General features: G+C 56.4%; 1 protein-coding gene across 3 annotated transcripts in view; it reads left to right on the top strand.

Moving 5' to 3' along the window:
* The window catches only part of FRMPD3 (FERM and PDZ domain containing 3), a 59,525-nt gene that overhangs the window by 19,823 nt on the left and 19,421 nt on the right, over positions 1-20,281 (top strand). The window contains exons 2-12 of one of the 3 annotated variants that reach the window (XM_032702143.1): positions 9,207-9,369; positions 9,607-9,709; positions 10,078-10,123; positions 11,373-11,477; positions 12,492-12,599; positions 13,147-13,278; positions 13,830-13,949; positions 14,079-14,215; positions 15,007-15,130; positions 15,797-15,886; positions 16,797-16,976. In XM_032702143.1, the coding sequence (XP_032558034.1) occupies positions 9,219-9,369; positions 9,607-9,709; positions 10,078-10,123; positions 11,373-11,477; positions 12,492-12,599; positions 13,147-13,278; positions 13,830-13,949; positions 14,079-14,215; positions 15,007-15,130; positions 15,797-15,886; positions 16,797-16,976 (1,296 nt within the window). In that variant the 5' untranslated portion in view covers positions 9,207-9,218. Of the gene's footprint in view, positions 1-9,206; positions 9,370-9,564; positions 9,710-10,077; positions 10,124-11,372; positions 11,478-12,477; positions 12,600-13,146; positions 13,279-13,829; positions 13,950-14,078; positions 14,216-15,006; positions 15,131-15,796; positions 15,887-16,796; positions 16,977-20,281 lie in introns of those variants that run through there. The other 2 variants (XM_032702144.1, XM_032702145.1) reach the window with 2 other exon arrangements.

Raw genomic sequence — 20,281 nt, 5'->3', positions numbered from 1 at the left:
GTATTTATAAGTCATCTCGTCCCTGTTGGAGTGTTTCTCTCCGTTATGGATGCTTCCAAAATGCCTTGGTGTGTGCAGTGCTGCAGCCCCGCGGAGCAGCGCCCGTGGCGTGGGCACCCAGGCAGCACGTGGGGAGTGAGCACCTTGCTCTTGCTGGTGATCTGGTCCCGTCTGGTACCCCAAGGGGGACCAAAGGGCTGCTCTGGCATCTGCGCCCCTTCTTCTGCCACAGCCTGGTGAGTGTGACCTCGGGTGCTGGCTGGGAGTTCTGGTGGGGGGGTTGTGTGCCAGTGGGCAAGTGGCCTGCTGGGGGACCAGCACAGAGTTGTGCCATGGGCAGGAAATCCCTTGGGTATTCCCAACACCCCTGCCTCTGTCCCACGGCAGGGCAGTGTGTGCATGCATCGCAGAGGGACTCCAGGTGCCTGTGTCCCATGGGGGCCCATCCGTGTGTGCATCCCAAGGGGACCTTGGGTGTGCATCAGACTGTGCTGCCACAGGAGCAGCTCTGTGAGCCCCTGTCCCTTTCTAACTGAAAGAGGGTACGTTTAGATTAGATACTAGGAAACTGTGAGGGTGGTGAAGCACTGACATGGGTTGCCCAGAGACGCTGTGGATGCCCCATCCCTGGAGGTGTCCAAGGCCAGGCTGGATGGAGCTCTGAGGAGCCTGTTTGAGTGGAAGGTGTTCCCACCCATGGCAGGGGGATCGGAATGGGATGATCTTTGAGGTCCCTTCCAACCCAGGCCATTCTGTGATTCTGGGACTATTCCTGCACTGTTTCCCCAGATAAGCACCTTCAGGTGCCCCGTGGGTGAAGAGGCACGTGGCTGGTGAGATGCACATCTCCTGTCAACAAACAGGTGCTATGTTCTGAGGCTTCTGCTTCAGTACAACATTAGTACACACACATGTAGGAAACAGAGTAAGTGTGGGCAGGTGTGCCTCTAAATATAGGCCTGGCTACCTGGGAAGTAGCGCTGTGCTCACTCACTGCTGCTTTCAGAGTCCCCTCCTCACCCTGCACCCCCCGGGGCACACTGGCACAGGCAGCAGAGCTGGGAGCTGATTATGAAGAGATTATAAAGTATAAACTAAGACTCTCTGCTAGAAATGCCGGCAGCCCCAGGCTGAAAGCGTCACACTCAAAGGCTCCCCTGCTCCTTTGCATTTTCTTTCTTTAATGTTTTTCCCTTTATCTGTCACCAGCTCAAGAGCTGTACTGAGCCTTGGAGCATGGAGAGGGGTCCTAGAAAAGGCAAGGATAGAGGGGGACCCTGTGAGGTTGTGTTTGTCGCCTTCCATAAGCAAGTTCCTACGAAGCTCAGTAGCTGGTGACAGCACTGGGGGCTTGGTGGGACAGTCCCTGCTGCCACGGAGGAAGCTTGTGGGCCAGCTCTGTCATGGCTTGGGGGACTGTCTCAAAAGTGTTGTGCTGCCAGAAATGCTCCAGTGTTTGCCACCTGTATGTCAGGGTGAGCTCTCCCCCTGGCCGGGCTGGCAGAGCAGGGCTGCGGATTGCTGGAGCTGCTGGGTGAGCTCACTGAGTCCGACCCAGCTCCCTCTGCACCCGGGGGCTGTCACGCAGCCGTCTGGGCTGGGGATGTTGTTATCACTCCTGCTGTCCTGCCTCCTGCTTCGGCATCCCTTCCCCCAGGCCCCTTCCCTGCCCTGCTCTGTGCTGTGCTGGTGGAGATAGCAGTCCAAGTCATCGGCTGAGGAAATTGCTCTCTGTAAATCCAGAGTGAAAGTCCTGGTATTCCTGAAGGCCCAAAGGAAAGTGCTTGATTGGATTTTCAAGCTTCTTTGCCAGCTGTGGGAGAGGGGAGCTTGACAGCCTCCCTGAATCTTCCTTACTGCTGCCTGGGAGGGGATGCAGGCTGTGCCCTCTTGCTAATGGAATGTAAAGGATGTGTAAATCTCCCCCCTTATTTAAAACTCCTCTCTGAATTTTATATGCAGGAATAAATTCCTCCTCCTGAAAATCCTTTGGAGCAAGGTGGGCCTCGGGTGCCCAGGCAGATGTGGGGGGAGCTCCTGCTGCCTCACTGCCAGAGAGGGGCTACTGTGTTGTGCCATGCAGCAGCCAGAGCCTGTCCCTGAGGAACACGAGGCTCTGGGGACACGCTGTGTGCACTTGGGGTCTCTTGCAGGAAAGGCTCAGCTTGGGTTCGAGCTGCCTGTGCCAACAGGAGAGGGGCAGGAGCACCTGGGGCTGGCAACCATCGCCTGGTATAAGCCCCCTGCTCCCCACGGGGTCGAGGGTGTTTGTCTCCAGTACCACCAGAAAGCAAAGTTAATACAACACAGTTGAAACTGGGGAAGGCAGGAGCTGAGTGGTGCAATCAACAGCAGTTACAGAGTGGCAGAGGGTGACCAGGCTGTGGTGGGGAGTTGGTATCACTCCTAGTCCCCCCATCATGCAGATGAAGTGTCACACAACTAACGGAGAAAAATGCTGCAAATTTTATTCTGTTGCTCCTTATCTCTGATTAATCCTCTTACGTGTTCATCTCCTTTTAGCCCAGTGTTCACTGTCTGTTTAATGTATTCCTGTAGTCCTGGCAGAGATAAAATTCCCTCCGAATCTGTAACGTCTTCCCCAGCCCTGCCTTGGCTGGGCAAGGGGGGCTCCTGCCTGCTGACACCGGAGCACCATGGAGGAGAGGACCAAGGTAACGTGCCCCTGGTCACCACAGCAGATGGTACTAGAGTAGGGGCTGGAGACCAGTTTCTCCCTGGCCCTGGATTAGTGCTCAGCTGCTTGGGCATCCCCAAATGGAATGAAAAATACCCTAAAAAATCATCCCACAGTGTGGCTTTGCAGTCCATGCTCAGGGTATGTGCTCAATGCACTAGAGAGGAGACGAGCTTTCCTCTCCACATCCCTCTCTCATTGCAGGCAGATTTGTTGGAGCACTGTGAGGGAGGCCCTGCCTGTCTCAAGTCCCTCTCCTCTGGCCCAGGCTCTCCAGCTCTGCTCAGCTTTGCCAGCAGCCCCGGGGCAATGGCTCCTCTGCTGAGTGAGCCCAGCCTTCTGGGCCTGACCCTGTTGCTAAAAGATCTTGCTTTGATCCTCTTCTCGGCAAGGTGCCTCTCCAGCTGGGAAGAACAAAAATCCCTTAAACAGCCAAAAATCATAGGGAATACTGGAGGAGAACATTTTTTACCTGGGTGAGAGCCCCTGGTAAAAACATTTTGCCTTGAGAGCAGAATGGTGTTTGTAACAGGATGGAAACTTGCACAAATAAGGGAACCCACTGCCTTTGGGGGGCATTCAGGCAGATTGCACAGCACCCCAGCCTGTCCCCAGTTTGTGTGAACGTGGCCAGGCTGTGAATGTGGACAACCTGGAGGTTGTCATTGTCTCACACTCAGCATCCTTCACTCCCACAGGTACCCAATGCCCTGTGGCACCACTGCTGAGTGCCTGCCCTGGAGCCTGAGGGCCTCCTGAAGGCAGCCAGGGGCACATTTGGGTGTGTGCACCCCAAACAGCCCATGCACAGGGGGGTACCTGCCCCATCACTGTGCCAGCAGGGTGGGCTCAGGTCCTCTCTCCTGCTGAGTATTGAGGGAGAGGGCTCATTCCAGTCAGACTCTTTTTGATGTAAATTCTCTCAGGATTTGGCAAGCTATAGCATGGGAGCTGTGGAGGCCTCTGGCTCCAGAAATTGCTTTTCAAACCCAGTGGAATTTACAGCCTCCCCAGCATTCTGCAGCAGCGAGCTCCTGAGATTAATTGGCTCCTGGGTGGCGAAGTCCTGCCTTTTCCATGTGTCAAACCTCCTTCCACAGGTGCCCTCCAGTTCTCGTGCAGTGCCAGACTCCCTGCCCAGTATCAGGCTGCATTTAGGGGCCCCATCACAGTCCCTCTTCTCCTTTCTAGCCTGGAGAACCCAAGTTTTACCTGGGGAAGACAGTGTTTGTGAGTGTTTGCCTGTGGAAGGTGCGATACAGGCTGAGATTCAGGTTCTCAGTGGTGCATCTGATTGTGCCTCACAGGGCTTGTTTCAGGACAGCCTCTCCCTGGGCAGAAACTGCTTCTTTTGTTGACCTGAGCATGTCTGGAGGTTGGGGTGCAGGGTCTTTGTTAGCCACGTTCACACTGTATTTTTCTGTAATAAGCACCATTACTTTGAGGATGGCCCCTCTCACCCCCTGAGCTGGCTCCACTCCCAGCCAGGGAGGACTAAGCCCATCTCTGCCACAATCCCAGGTCCTGGGATTCCCAGCTAGCCCCCACTCCTCCTGGCTGCTCTGCCTGTGTTTGGCTGAAGTGCCAGGACCCTTTAAAAGGCTGCAGGCTGAGCGGCAGAGCTGCAGCTGCTGCCCAGAGTCAGGCTGCGGCTGCTGCTTCCTTATTTACAGCTGCCTTTGGCCACTCACGAGCTTCTCCAGGGGGACACTGGTCACCGTCTGCTTGTCCCTGCACTGAGGGCCAGGAGTGTTTGTGCCCTCAGAGGGGTGCCATCTGGCACCCCACCTTTGTACCAGCAGCGTACCTGGCTCACCTTCCAGCTGGACAGAGCCAGCACCAATGGTAAAGCTAATCCTTTTGAGCAGCTCTGCTGATTTTTAAATTGATTCCCAATATTGACAGCAAATCCAAGCTGGGGCACAGGGGTAGAGTCGTGGGCCATATGGCAGAGCTTGTACGCGGGCTGCGGTTCTTCAGGCTGGGGCCATGAAGGACTTCAGCTGTGAAGGCCTGAGTCATTCTTCTGCCTTTAATGTTGGTCTGAGCCAGGCTGGCACCCCTCAGCCCAGCCCTCCTCGCTCCAGTGCGTGTCCAAGCAGCTTCGCAGTGCTCGGGAAGTACAGCATCTGTTTGCCCTTGCTGGGAACGTCTGACACGTTAACATTGGCCAAATGGCGTCTTCCAAGGTGACCAGATCCTTGCTGGGTGCAGATACAGGGCTGATGGAGCAGGGATGCATGTTGGATGGGTCCTATGCCAGCCAGCTTTGCCCACTCTGCTTTTGCCCCTGCTGTTGGTCCCCACATGCCCCGGCAGCCCCATGGGCTCCATCTGAGATGGAGACCAGGGTACGAGGCTGGAGCTGCCATATGTTCCACATAAAAACACTTCTTGGCCCATTCCCCAGCATTTCCTGCCGCTGCCACACGTGCTCCAGATCCCACATGCCTCGCAAGCCGTTCACCAACTGCAGCCTGGCAGATGGAGGAGCCGGGCATGGTTGTGCAGCAGGAGAGACAGGAATCCACAGGCTCTGTTTGTTCTTGGGTTGTTCACGGCAGCAGAGGAAGGGGGAGGAGAGCTGGCACCCACCCCTGCAAACTGCCCCTCTGCAGAAGGAGCAAGATGTTCCATATCCAGTCCCCATCCTGGAGCTCAGCCCCAAGCCCTTCTTCAGCTGCAGGGAGTGTTTTCACCTGGTGTCATCCTGGTTGAAGGCAGTTGGAAATGAGTGTCTGGGTAGATGGAGACCATCATTCCTCATGGGCAGGTGGTACTGGTTTGTTTTGGTGGCAGATGGCCAGTCAGCACTAAAAGCAAAGGGAGAAAACCACTTCTCAGAGCAAGCAGAAATTTATTGCAGTAGGAAATTAAAAATGAGCATGTCAGCTTTTGGAGTGACTCCCACTCTGCCTTTTTCTGTCTGAGGGGGATGAGGACTCCTGGTTCAGCCCTGCTCTGTGGCATGGAGGTCTGAAGGTGCTCAGGAAGCTGAAGGCACATCCCTTGGTGGTGTATAATGATGGGGAGTGACTGGATAGAGCTGAAGTCTCTCTTACCTTGTGTGGTAGAGTGTGACCAGATCAGTGTCTGAGCTCTGAGTACAGAAGATGAGTGCCCAAGCCTCAGGAGAGGGATATCTTCATGCCATGTCAGTTGAGACACTGTGAAGAGCCAGGGACAGACATCCTCCCACAGGGGCATGACTGTGGTGGGCTCCTGCTGCTGACAGGCACAGGAGGCTTTCTCTTGGAGAGTCCTTTTACTTTGTGCTGTTTTCCAGTGACTTTGTGCCTTGGTGGCATTGTGCAAGGGCACGAGGGCTGCAGTGCAGCCTCTCAGGCTAAGGGTGGGCAGCAAGCAGGCAAGGACACAGGTAGGGTGGGGGAATGGATGTGAACAGCCCTCTGCTCCCTGCAGAGGGATAGGGGCAGTGCTGGTCTGTGCCCACCGAGGGGGTGGCAGGTATTTCCCAAACAGGGTGGCCCCGATCCCCAGGCACTGAGCCCAGGATGAGGCTGGGTCTGGATGCTGCTGGTGCATCAGAGCTGCTGAACTCCGGGGGTTGCTTTATAGCCCCGCTCCCTGCTGTGAGAGCCAGGCTGAGGGATTTGCAGCCCAGTGCACTTCTCTGCCTGGGGATTAAAAGAAGAACAAAAAACAGACTTCAGGAAAGGGATGGCTCCTGTGGTCCTGGGGTGCTGCCAATTAGGAGCGTTAGGGAGAGAGTTACCTGCTGCTGCTGCTGGTTTTCTCTGACCTCTTGCTCTGGTCCAGGTGAGCTCACGTTGTGCCCCAAGCCCAGCGTGGGAGAGCTGCTGCAGGAAGGAAGTTCAGAGCCACAGCCTGGAGAAGGCATGTTGTACCTGCTGCTGAGCACATTACTGCTTCTCCAGGAGTGGATAAGTCCTGCTTACGAGGACACTCGTCCTCTTTTATTTAATTTCCTGGTAATGCTTCTGCAGCGTCAAAGTCTTATCAGGAGAGGAGCAGCTTAAGAGCCTGGTAAAGGAGTTTTTATTGTCAGTATCCATCTCTTTATTCCCCTCTTCCCTTTGACGGTGGATGGCAGACTGGTTGTGGCTGAAATGAGGTGTGCTTTCTTTTCCTTTTGTCTGTTTAAGCTGCAAAGGTTTCCTGGCTAACCTTTTCTGATGGTAATTGGGCTGCCTGAGAGGCTGCTGCCCCTGCTCCCTGGGCGGTCATCGGTGGTGGCTCGGCTGCGGGTTCCGTGGGGAGGAGTGAGGGTGAGACCGACCCCCAAACTGCACACAAAAGGACAGATCTCGGGACGCAGCAGGTCCGACTGGGCAGCTCTGGTCTGGGACTTGTCATCCACTTTGCTGTGACCTGGTGAGCAAACCCCTGCCTCTGTTTCCCCAGAGCAGTCGCACTGAGCTCAGCCACACCTCTGAGTCATCCCAGTGCTTTGAGCCCTGCCGTTCATCCTCCTGTCCATGTGCTGCAGGGGCTTGTGGATGTGGAGGCTGGAATTGCTGTGGGCAGTGCAGGGAGGATGAAAACAGAAGTGTCCCCTGGGAAGCCAGCAGCTCAGGGACTGCTGCCTAGTGGCAGCCAGCTCCATCCCTTCACATTCCAGGTGTTCCTGTCGGCCACACCAGGCTTGTGGAGATGCAGTGCTACATTCAGTCCCCTTTTCAGCTGCACACACAATGGCTTTAGATAATGTTTGTTCGAGAAAATTGGTTGAATAGTGTGATTTTTGTTGTTGTTGTTGTTACTGTTGTTCTTTTCAATGCTCATGGGAGTAGCAGAGCAGCTAATGAGGCAGCACAGAGATGGTCACAGGGGAGAGGGTCTTGTCTGTGCTTCTCCACAGCTGCACTTCCCTGGTGATGGAGCTGGTTCTGCTCCTGCTGGGGCTGCTGATGGGTCCCCTGCCCCAGGAGATGCCTGCACTCTTCTTCTGAGCAGTTCCCCTCCCCAGGTCTCATTGTTTTGCTTTACCAGCCATGGAGCTGCATGAGGGAGGGGAAAGTCACGGGTACCTGTCCAGCTGGGCACTGGGAATGGGTCACAGCGGACCTGGCTGTGGTGACACCCCATCACCACAGAGCACAGCTCACCCAGGGCCAGCACTGTATCCCTGACAATGGGCAGAGGCACCTGGTGCTCAGAGCTCTCCTTGGATCCTGTGGGACACACGGCAGCAGGGCCAGAGCCAGGCTCTGCTCTCTTACAGGATTTTGAGTAGGTCACTGTCATAGGTTTGAAAAAAGGTGTTGGAATTTTTTCCCAATGTCGCCCCACTCCCCCCCCCCCCATTTGTTTCTTCCTAATTTCCAAGTTGTAATCTTGTTAAACTAAGACAGTCAGCTGGGGATCAGGCTCGGCACAGGGCTGTCTTTGCTGGCAGTGATGTGCCCAAGCCCAGAGCTGCCTGTGCTGGCGTGGAGCTTCCAGAAGCTCTCGTCCCCTTCCAGCCCCACGTGCCGTCCCCCTTGGCTCTGCAGCGGGTGTAACGGCGCTGGGAGCGGGTGGGGGGTGTCAGAAATGCAGACAGATAGCATGAGATGGATGATGCATCAAATTCTAAACTGCTAAGAGATGAAACAACTGGAGTGTCGTCAAAAGGCCGGGAAGGATCTTTTTGAAATCGACTAAATGGTCTGGACAGGCGCAGGCAATGAGCAGCACAGGAACAGCAGCGCGTTCATCACTTTGTTTTCCTGGCTGTGGCTGTGCCTGTTGCCATCTGTGCTGTGCTCCGTGGCCATCCCAATGGTGCTGGGATTGCTCCCTCATCGCAGGCTCACAGCCCTGCTGAGCAGCCTGGAGCCACGGCTGGCATTGCTCTGGGATGCCAAGGGCACCTTTGACATGACCTCGCTCTGGGATGGGTGTTCCCATCTCGTTGTCAGTGCTTCAAGGAGTCCCTGGGCTGGCAGTGGAGACTCGGTTGAAGTGCCATGGCTGAGCCTGCCTTAATCCCAGTTTTTAGACTGGCTGAACTTGTTTCCACTTGTCTCTAATATTGTACAGCCATGTTACACAGCATGAAAAAGCCAACACTTGGGTTTGCTCTTAAACCTCTGCAGAGCGGCAGAGACAGCCCTCTTGTTGTGCCAGGGCCACTGTCTCCTCTGAACCCCACAGCAGTGCCATCCCTCAGGGAATGTCCACAGCCACACCACCAGTAGTTTATCCCACACAGGTCTTCCATTTATTGAAGTGAAATGCTGAAGCAGAGGTTAGACAGTGAGATGCTGGGAGTAGATGGTATGATTTACCCCTGGAGGACATCTCCACGAATGTCCCCGTGTCTGAGCTGCTGGCGCTGTGGCAAGGACAGGCACTGAGCAGTGCCACTCTGCACGGGAGGGCGGGGGCTGCGGATGTCCCAGGAAGCTGTTGGGACTGGTAGTGCTGGCAGGGTGCGGGGTGCAGGTGGAGTGGGGCTGCTCTGCAGGTCGCAGGGGGCTCGGTGGGAGCGGGGAGGGCTGCCGTGGTGGGGCGAGTTACAGCCTGTCCCTCTGCTCCACAGCGCAGCCATGTGATGCCGGAGGAGCGCGGTGGCGATGATATGGAATGTGGGCAGCTGCCTTCGGACACGCTCCGACAGGTGACGGTCCAGCGCCACCCCCTCTACGGATTCGGCTTTGTGGCTGGCAGCGAGAGGCCGGTGGTGGTGCGGTCGGTGGCAGCAGGTACGGAGGGGCTGGGGGCGATCCTCAGACACGGCTGTGGTGTGCCGGGAAGCACAGCGGCACCTTTCCCCGGCGGGACCCCTCCCTGCGCTCCTGTCCCCTCCTGTGGGCCTGCAGGGTGTGCTCCACAGCCATATACACGGGCAAACGCTTTGGGGATGCTTGGGACCCTCCTGCTTCCCCTCCACCCCGCAGCTCCGGGATGCCTGGATTGGCCCTGACCCTCTCTCCTGGCAGGCGGCCCCTCTGAGGATAAACTCCTGCCAGGAGACCAGATCTTGGCCATCAACGATGAGGATGTGAGTGAAGCCCCCAGAGAGAGATTCATCGAGCTTGTCAGGTGAGGACAACACTTGTCCCTCATCACCTCTGGGGAGGGGGCTTATGCCAGTCTGCTGTGCCCCTACCAAAGCCTTGGGGTGTTGATGCACACCAGTGTCACTGATGGTCACTGCTGCGGTGGGGAAGCCTCAGCCTGAGCGGGGGGAGTGCCTTGGAGCAAATGCCATACCTGTTCCCAGCTGGCCAAGGAGTGGGCAGCACTGGGAAAGCATCCACAGCCGTATTATCAAGCACCCCAAGGAGCCCACAGAGGTCCTGGCTGCCATCGGGCTGGGAAGGGTGGGATGTGCTCTCAGTAGCCAAATGCACATGTTGAGGTCATCACCATAAGGTCCCATCCACCTTCATTTCTCCTTTCTGTCACAGGAAGGCCAAGGACTTCATCATCCTCACGGTCCTGCACACCCACCAGGTGAGAGTGGCGAGGCCGTGGCCAGCTCCAGGGGAGCCAGGACAGGGGTTAAAAGCCCTTTTGGAGACTGAGGTGGGGTCCCCAGAGACTCCAGGAAACCACTCAGGCAGCTCAACTGACTTGTTGGACCAGTGTCCCACCACCCCAAGGCTCTTCCAAGCTGTGGGGTCTGAGAGCTGCCGCAGCCCCTTGGGGTCAGTGTGGGTGTGCAGCCATCTCCCTGTCCTTGTCACTGCCTCCTCACAAGAGGGAGGGAGGAAAAATACACCCAAACCCATGCGGTTTGCTGAGGACATCCCATGTTTCTGATGAAGTGACCCATCATCATGCCAGAGGTGGCAGGGAGGGGTGATCCCCTGGGAGCTGGGAGTGCCAGACTGCAGTGTGGCTGGTGGTGGTGCTGGCACCAGTGCTGATGGTGCACCGGGGCTCAGCACTCGTGGTGCTGGAGCAGACAGGACCATCCTGCCACTGCCAGTGGCAGTGGTGGCAGGGCACCATTTCTGCTTCACTGAGCCCTTTGGTGTCGGGGAAGGAGATGAGTGCAGAGCTCCCCTGTGCTCCCCTCCTCGCTGGGAAGATGCCACCACCCAGCACGGCTCCATTGGGAGTGGGGATGTGTGCCAGGCTCCAAAAAAGCTCTTTTCCTCCTGGTCCTGGATGGCCACCTGCCAGGACAGGCTGCTCAGCTGATGCTGGCACCATCAGGCATGCCCAGCTCTGTGGCATGAGTCTCCATGCCGGAGCATGTACAGGCACAGGCTCCCCAGCACTACCACTGGAATGTCCTGCATGGATGCCCAGGGTCCTGCCTTCTCCCATCTCCCTGTGGCTGCAGACCCACATCCAAAGGGCTTGTCTCTCTGATCTGAACCAGCGCTGGTGCTTCCAAGCAAGACCTGGTTGGTGTCCTCCAGAGTTCAGCCTGCACAAGGAGTGCTGGACACATGAGCTCACTGGGGGTGCAGCCTCCATGCTCCCCCTGTCATGCTGAGGCTGCTGGTGTGACTTCAGGGGCTGCTGCTCATCATTCTGGCCCTGCCTGCAGCACCGTAAAACCACAACGAAGGGAACTTGCTTTCCACTCCCCATTTCATGGGTTGCTGCCCACTCCCATCATCATGCTGGCTTCAGAGGGGCTTCCTCTGGGCTGTGTGTCTGGTTTTCCCCACACCACGGCTCCAAAGGCAGGCAGACGTGGCACAGCTCCGAGGGCAGGCAGGTGATTTACCCAGTGCTCTCTTTCCAGTCTCCCAAATCTGCTTTCATCAGCGCAGCCAAGAAGGCGAAGCTAAGGTCCAACCCCGCAAAAGTCCGATTTTCAGAGCAGGTGACAGTCGGCGAGACAGACCCAGTAAGTCCTGCCCTGCCTTCCTCTGTGTGTCACCACCCCCTTGAGGTGTCCCCAGGGCATGGGCTGTGAGGTGTCTGGGGGCACAGGGCTCCTCTCCCAGTTTGGGCTCTGCCATCTGGCCTGGGGAGCCCCAGAGGGCAGATGCCCTTGGGCACAATCAGCATGTTGGGTCAGTGCTGGGGGGACATACCCTATCCCTCTGTGGGACAGAGCCCCAAAAATTGGCCTTAGAAACCTGGTTCCTGTCTGAGTCCCCCTGGGCACCCAAGGGAGGCATCCAGGCAGTGCTATGGCTTCCAGCCTGATGCCAGAGGGTTCACAGGAGTACCCGTGTGTGGGGCTGGGTCACGAGGGCATTGCTGCATGGCCATGGAGGCTGCAGTGTTCCAGCCCAGTGCCTTTATCTCTTCATCAGAAAGGTTTTATTACTGAGCATACAAAAAAAATAGCCCCAAAATAAAACTGAAAAAACCCCAACCCTGTAAAGTGCTTCTAGCAAATTCTATTTTTAAAGCAAAATCAATTAGGTAATTATCTGATTGAAACACTTCTCACTAAATAAAACCAGCCTTCCCCCAACTTCCTGCAGAGGGGATGGGCTGGGTTGAGGGGGGCTAGGCTTGGGGTAAGAGTCAGGAGAAGGGGATAGGCTCTGAGCCACCCTGGCCATCACCTCCTCTCTGGGACACCAGCTGGGGAGTGGGACAGGCTGCCAGGCATGGGCACTGGGATGTGCTGGACAGAGCAGGATGCTCTGTTCCCAGTGCAGCTGCTGGGAGCTGGCGGGGTAAATCTGTCAGGCAGCTCCAAATTGCTTCAGCTCTGTGCTTCTCAATGGCTCAGCAGAGTGCTGGGTTTCCAGGGGAAATGTGCCTCAGTGCAAAAGTGCAGAGCAGTGGAGGATGCCACGAGCACTCCATCACTGACACTCATTCTCTCTCCCCGTCTTCCCTCTGTCTCTCCGTGCCCCCCCCCATCCTCCTCGCCTCCCCCTTTGCCGGCCCCACATGCCAGGACATGTTGAAGAAAGAAGCTCTCCTCCTCATTCCCAATGTGCTGAAGGTTTTCCTGGAGAATGGGCAGATCAAATCCTTCACCTTTGACGGCCGGACCACTGTGAAGGTGAGCCCTCTGCCTCCCCCCGCAGCACCATGACACTTCTCTCCTCCCACCTGCCCAATTCCATTTTTCCTCGTCTCCTGCTTCCGCTCACAAACGCCGCCGCAGCAGCGCTTGGCTGGCTGGGAGCTGCTCTGGCATGATGGATAGCCCGTCTGCCTCCCCAGGCGACATGCTTTGCAGCTGGCAGGGATGGGATTTTGCTCTCCTTCTCCCTCTCCTGACTTTCCTCCTTGCTGTGAGCCTGCTCTCCAGCCAGAGTGGATGCTCCTGTGAGTCCCCCTGCCAGCTCCCTGCAGATCCCTTCAGCACCACCACGATGTTACCCGGGGTGCTGGGGATCTGGCCGCTGGTCACCTCCTGCTGCAAGGTCACTTGGAGCAGCAGTGGCTGGGTACCACCCCACAGCCCCTCTCAGCTCTGCCGGGCCTCATCCTTCACCAGCATGGCCCCAGCTGCCAGGGAGGGGCTGGGCTCTCACTGGGGTGCCAGCTCCCACTCTGGGAAGCATCCAGTGCCTCGCAGCCAAGGATGTCCGTGGTGTTTGCAGGACGTGATGGTGACGTTGCAGGACCGCCTGTCGCTGAGGCACATCGAGCACTTTGCCCTGGTCCTGGAGTATTCCAGCCCGGAGCAGAGCCACCGCTTCCTGCTGCTCCAGGACAAGCAGCCACTGGCCCACGTAAGATGCTGGGTGTGGGAGGGCGTTGGGATGGCCCTGGGCAGGGGCTGGGGCACAGAGAGGCTCTTCTACTCCCAGTGTGGGGCTTGGCTGGGGTTGTGCCGTGCAGTGGCATAGCCTCTCCTTGCCTCTGGCATGGTCCTGCACGCTCAGGGGTGAAGAGGGTGTCCAGAGAGGGAGACAAGCAGGGTTTTACCCATCCCACTCTGACAGCACCATGGAGATGCTCTAGGTTCCAGCCAGGGGAGCTACAGACAGCATTTATGAATATCCTTGACCTGCCCGGGAGAGCCAGGAAGCTGGCACTGCACAGGACCAGGGATAAAATGGGGATCATGGAGGTAGTGTTACCTTGTGTGGCATAAACCCCTGCAGCACCAGGCAAAGCTGTCACACCAAGGAAGGCTGGGCTGTTCCCGGGATGAAAGGATGAGGTGGTGCATGGAGGAGAGAAATCGGGTATCACCCCAAAAGAGAGGAGAGGGGGTCTCCTGCCCTACAGGCAAATATACAGTTCCTGGGATCACTGCTCCCCTCTGCTCCTGCCACAGGTTGTGCAGAGGACACACTACCATGGCATGAGATGCCTCTTCCGTGTGAGCTTCTTCCCCAAGGACCCAGTGGAGCTGCTGCGCCGGGATCCTGCAGCATTCGAGTACCTGTACATCCAGGTAGGGGACTGGGAGCTGCTGGTGCTCATGGCCCACACATCTGCCGAGGCTGGGCCTGTGGAGGCATCTCTCAGGTGGGAGATGCCTGTCCCTGTGTTTATCTGAGGACACCTCTCCTCCCTCCCGCAGAGCCGCAACGATGTGATCAGAGAGCGCTTCGGCACAGACCCCAAGCCAGAGATGCTGCTGGGGCTGGCTGCCCTCCACATCTACATCACTGTCTCAGCCACCCGCCCCAGCCAGAAGGTCTCCCTCAAGAATGTGGAGTGAGTCCTGCTCCCTGTTCCCATCTTCAGTGCAGCCCTCCTTTGTGCCCCTTCCCTGTTCTACTGTGTAACTGGAGTGCTCCCAGCAATGATTTGGGGTGCAGAGCATGAGATGCCCTAAGAGCCCCCCCTTGAGCTGGCCACTGGCTCGTGGCCTTGGCAGCAGTGATACACAGCCCCTGGTCCCACCACGTGTAAGACCCCCTCACACTGACATACAGCCCTGTGCAGCAGCCGTGCCAGGGCTGGGGATATTTGCTGTGAGCCCGGGATCATTTCCATGGGAACCTGGGCAAGGAGAAAGCTCTGTGGCTGCGTAATCTCAGCCCATCACCAAGCTGTTCAGACCTGGCTCAGCCCTCCTGCAGCTCCTGGGGGACCGAAATCCATCCATAGTCCATCTGTGCAGGCTGGCCTTGCCCAGTGGGCACAGAGAGGAAGGAAGGAGATGGCACTCCAGGAGGATCCAAAAAGAGGTTTGGGAATTTGCCCTGCGTCCCTTAACCTGACATAAAGGTGAGGAGGAGCTGGGCTCAGCTGCAGAGCCTGGCACTGCCATTCCCCAGCTCAGTGCTTGTAACTATGGCACCAGCCTGGGGTCCCATCCCCCTGGGGACCCAGGCTGGGGGCTGCTGCTGCCCTGGCTGTGACACCAAGGAAGTGCTGGTGAGGCTCCAGCTCCCTCTGACGGCAAGAGGGTGCTCTGGGACAGCATCCCTGGTTTCTGTCCCTCTCTGCCCATCAGCAAGGGTCTCTGGCCTGGCAGCTCATGCAGGCTTCCCTCCCCACAGGAAGGAGTGGGGCCTGGAGCCCTTCCTGCCCCCCTCGCTCCTGCAGCTCATCAAAGAGAAGAGCCTCCGGAAATCCCTCTCGCAGCAGCTCAAAGCCCACCAGCACCAGCCTGGCGGCACCAAGGTGAGCCCAGCACAAGCTGCCCTGGTTCAGGGCTGCTGGAGTGTCAGCATGCCCTCCACCCCAGCCTGTTCTCTCCAGCTGCTCAGGGGCTCCTGTTGTTAAGTTCCCTTGGATGTGAGATAAATCCTAGGGAGACAGCCAGATGGACACTCTCTCTCCTGAATCCACTTCCAAACGCTGATCTGGATTTCAGGGAGTGCAGTGAAGTTCAGGGGTAAGATCGGCTGAGATCCAGCTCTCAGCTTGGCTGAAGGGGCACAGATCAGTTTATTGTTATCTCTGCTTCTGGGCTTGGAAAGCTCTGGAGGCGGCTGCTGAGCCACTGCCTTGGGCCCTGCAGCCTTCAGAGCTCCCTGGGGACGGGGGGCATATATCCCCCAGGAGGGTTATACATCTTGAGGTGTGGGTTATACATCAAGCACTGGGGCTCCTTCCTGGCTGTGCTTCAGCTCTGAGTTAGCTCCCAGCATCTGCCCAGGATGGCAGAGGAGTGGAGACCCCCCCAACCCCATGTCTCAGATTCCTGCCAGCACAGCCCATGCCTGGAGCTGCCTGACAACTTGTTGTCCGTTCCTACTGCTGTCCATTCCCCCTAAGTTTGCACCAGTCTCTTGTGTTTTTTCCCCTTGTTCTCATGGCTGTCATCTTTGTGATGTATCTTGTCAGGTCTCCACAGCCCAGGCAAAGCTGCAGTACCTGAGGATCCTGAACGAGCTGCCGACCTTTGCTGGGGTCCTCTTCAACACAGTGGGGCTGGTACGGTAATTCAGGGTGGGCTGGGAGGGACCTGGCAGTGGTCCTGAGAGTGTGCTGGAGGGGAGAGACAGGGGAGGTGTGGCTCCCACAGAAATTACTTCCCTCAGTCTCTTGCTCTGCCCTGACAAGGTCCAAGCCCACCAGTAAAGCATTCAGAGCCTCTGCTGTCAATAGGTTGGATCTTCAGCTCTGCAGGGTCAGGGTTAGTTCTGTTCTTGCCCCCCTGTTGGGCAATGAGATGACCTGCTCAGTGAGGCTGGAGTAGTTTCAGACGTGTTTGTAACTTGATCATGCCCTGGCAGCATCTGGTGTGGGTGCTTTGCCTTTTTTCTCCCATCTCTGACACCAAAGCAATGATTCTCAGCCAGCCTATGAGTGGAACTACGTGTAAGGAGTACAGAGTATTCCTTTGTTCTCTTCTGCATTGCTCTGCCCAGCTCCTCTTCCCCTCCACATCTGGCTTGAAGCATCCTTCTAGACCAGAGCAAGAAAGACTCCTATATCCAGCCAAGGGTTTGGTCTTTCTTCTTTTCTAAAATACATTCACTCCCTCCTTTGCTTCCTTCTCTCAGAGGCAGTGTCGGATCAGGCAGATTTGTAACACGCTCTTACTTCTGTGTAGTGACACCAGCGAGCCTGAATATTTCATGTGGACAGTCAGTTCAGAGCCTTATTTTAAATAGCCATGGCATCCTGCACACCGTTCCCAGCTCTGCAGAGGGGCTCAGGGAGGCAGGTTCATGGCACCAGCTTCACCTGATGCTCTGCAAAGGCTGTCGGGACGTGACCAAGGTGCCAACATTGAGGCTTGGCTCCATGGAGAGAGCCAGGCACAGCCTGTACAGCCCCAGGGTGTGTTTACTCACCCCTGTCTGTCTGTCTCTCTTTCCCCATGTGCCTGTGTCCCCAGGATGAGAAGCAGCCAGCCACCACCCTTCTGGTGGGACCCCGGCACGGCATCAGCCACGTCATCGACCTGAAGACCAACCTCACCACGGTGCTGTCGGAGTTCAGCAAGGTCAGCAAGATCCAGCTGTTCAGGGAGAACCAGGGGGTGGCCCGGGTGGAGACAAGCATCCTGGATGCCAAGGTAGGCACTGGTGCCATGGGGCAGGCACCGGGGAGAGGGGCTGGTGTACAGTCTGGGTCTGGGGGTCTGGAGCCAGCCTTTGAGGGGATTCAGGTCACAGGTGTGTGTTGGAGCATCTCCGTGGGGATTTCTAGAGGCTCCAAAGCCCCTTTCACACTGTGGTCACAGGATGTGTGGTCTGTGGCACCTCCCCTGCCCGTCTGACTCCTTGTGCCACACGGGCAGGGACTGGTGCCAACTGCCATGGTGCGGGGGGGGGGGTGTTCTGGCCATGACCCAAACACCTACCCAATGGTTTGAGCAGGGTCCTCTGGAGGCAGGACAGCTCAGGGCTGGAGAGGAGCAGTACGTGGCCATACCTGGGCTGGGTGCAGGTACTGGAGGGGACTGGGGGGGTTCCTGCATTAGCAGCACTTGTGGAACTTGTTGAGCCCTTCAGGACTGCTGAGTGAACTGGAAACTATGTGGGGCATGGGTGTCAGGCTCAGAGTGTGAAAAGAAATCACTGTGTCCCTGGTCCAGCAAGCTCCCCCCTGGTATCTTGCCAACTGCCCCCATTATCCTCCCCTTCAGCCCACAGAGCCCACTCTTTGGTGTACATGCCCTCCTGAGCCCTGTGTCTTGTCATCCTCCATCTCCTGCTAGTTGTTATGTGGTGCAGTGCTGGTTCTGATAGTCAATCCCCATGGTCAGGCCCTGCCACCTCTCCTCACCCCTTGTGGGTACCAAACCCTTCAGAAAAACTGTCAGCAATACAAGAGCTTTACTAGCTTTTTGGTGTCCAGTCCAGCAGCTACAAGATCCTAAGGAGATCTTCCATTGGCCTTTGCTCAGGTTTTTAGCAATCTGGGACATGTCCCCAGCAGACTCAAAGGCAGATAACCTTGTGCCTGCTCCAGGGCATCCTTGGTGTCACTGCCTCCCTGTCCCATGGGGAAGGACACCTGAGAGGCAGAGATATTAGAGATAAATGCCAAACCTCATCTTCTCCTCTCCTCCCACCTTGAATTCAACAGGACAGAGGTAGGACTGAGTTTGGGCTAAGTTAGACAGGAGCAGTACTTGGCAGGGGCTGTTTGGCACACTGGAGCCAGGACCTCTGTGGGGCACAGAGATGCTACTGTGCAGCACACTGGTGTATCTGCACAAGCCCTCTGAGCTTTTGGCTGTGGGTCAGTTTTGCTGCCCCTGCATTCATCCCTTTTTCCCCTGAGACTGATGAAGCTGAGCTGCTTTGCTGCTGCCTCTGTGTTTCCTCATCTCCTGCCAGGTCTTTAAGCCTCAGCCCTCTCTCCAGCCATTTCCTTGCACCATTTCAGCTGTAGTCTTGCAGATGTAATCATGGTGGATTTGTTTAGGATTCTACTGCTGCCTTCTGTCCCGGTGGATTTTAGTACTTTTTCCCACCAGGCTCATTAATTCCTCCACATCTGTTTTCCTGCTGCCACTGTGCCTGGTCCAGTAGATCTGCTGAACTTCAGTAACACTCCAATAGCCTCTGCCAGAGCCACATTAATCCTCATCCCCTCTGCTTCAGTTCTCCCCTCCAACAGCCTCATTTTTTTGCATTCATAACTCAGTGGGTATTTGGTCAACTGTAATATCTGTAATATTCCCTCTTCTGCATCCCACTGAGGTCAGTTGTTGCCCAGTTAAGTCCTAGTGTCCTGCTGTGGCTGTCCCAACCCTTCAAAACCCTCAACCTCCCCTACTGCAGCCTGGGCAGGTGGAAACTCTCCTTGCCCAGCCCCTCCAGCTGCCTGGGCTGTGCAGATGCCTGTTGGTCTCCTCCTTACTGCTTATAGAGCAGAAATAACCAAGGGACACCCTCTGCACCATGAGTAACCCTGCTGGTTCCTCCTGGTGCCTGCACCCCTCGGATTTGTGTGTATAAAATCACCATATTAATGCATTAATAATAGGCTGGTCACAACCCTGTGACTGCCCGTGGCTCCCTGTGAGCGCTCGGAGCGTGGCTGTCCCTGCTCTGTGGCTGTTCCAACATCTGCCAGAGCTGTGCAGGAAGATGTGTGGCACTGGCTGTGCTCCACTGGGCTCATGGTGGGGTGCTGCTGTCCCCTCCCTGGCGTGGGAGAGGACAGTGTTCCCCCCCCCGGCACAGACTGTCCCCAGGAGTGACAGATGTGCTGGAGGCTTAGGTGACGCTGGAGTCCATCTGCTGTGAATTAGGTGGCAATTCCCACACAGCTTGTCCACAGATCCCGCTGTGCTGCTCCCCTCAGCCATGCTCTGCAGCAGCAATCAACCACTACCAGCCCTTTCCTGCTGGAGGAGAAGATTTTCTCTTGTGTCCCCTCTGTCCAGCGCCCCAAAGGCTGGAGAAAAGCCAGCTCACATACTTCCCACAAGCACAGTGGCTTTATCTCCGTGAGAAATTCCAGGCAGCTGCCTACAGCCACCCAAAGCCCCTCTGCCTGCCTGGAGCACCCCATTTGTGGATCTCAGCAGGCTCAGCAGCACCCTGCCAGCACAGAGGCTGCTGTTATCTGTCTTCATTTAGCCCTTATCCAAAGGGCTGGGATTTAAAGCCAGAATGTCTGCTCCAAAACGAGGCATATGCTAATCCTGCACAGGACAGCGATGGATGAGGCAGGCTAAGAAAAGCAGGCAAAAAGATCATTACCTCGCAGTGCTAATCTGCTTTCTACAATTATTCTGTTGCACTGAACGTGTCGCTGGCTAAAGCCCTGGATTGCAAATAAATCTGTTTGTGGCGTGAGTCGCAAACCATTAGAGGGTTGTGCTCGAAGTACTGTCCTGACTGCTCTGGGGACCTGTCAAATCCATATCACCCTTGGAAGCCTGTTGGAGCCCCATGGATTGCAGTGCAGGAGGGGGTGTCCCCCTGGGCTGTTGTGCCTGGTGCTGCTGCGTCATGGAATGCTGGTGCTGGGGCAGCTCCCAGCCTGAATCCATATGAGGTGCTCACTGGGTTACTGTGGAAACAAAGATGGTCAGTGATGGTTCAGGGATTTGTGCAGAAAGGCCATCTTGAGTTTCTCAGGGCAGTTAAAATGACGGGTTAAAAAAAGGGGTCAGGTCACGGAGCATCCATCAGCTGGGAGGTCTGAACACCCTGACTGAACCAGCCAGTCCTTATCCCCGCTGGCCTGCGACCACAGCCCAGGCTCACCCGCCAGGAAGGAGCTGGGGGAGATTTTCAGGTAACAAGCAGGCTTGAGGAGATGGTAAACCATTTGCATTTATTTTAGGAGAAAAAGAAATGGTGTTTGTCTTATGAATTATTCACTAGGTAGTTAATTCGTTTGTTTTGGAGCTTTTCC

Source organism: Chiroxiphia lanceolata, chromosome 14, assembly GCF_009829145.1.
Source record: "Chiroxiphia lanceolata isolate bChiLan1 chromosome 14, bChiLan1.pri, whole genome shotgun sequence".
Lineage (NCBI taxonomy): Eukaryota > Metazoa > Chordata > Aves > Passeriformes > Pipridae > Chiroxiphia > Chiroxiphia lanceolata.
The sequence above is the reverse complement of the archived record's forward strand: the minus strand, read 5'-3'. Positions and strand labels throughout refer to the sequence as shown.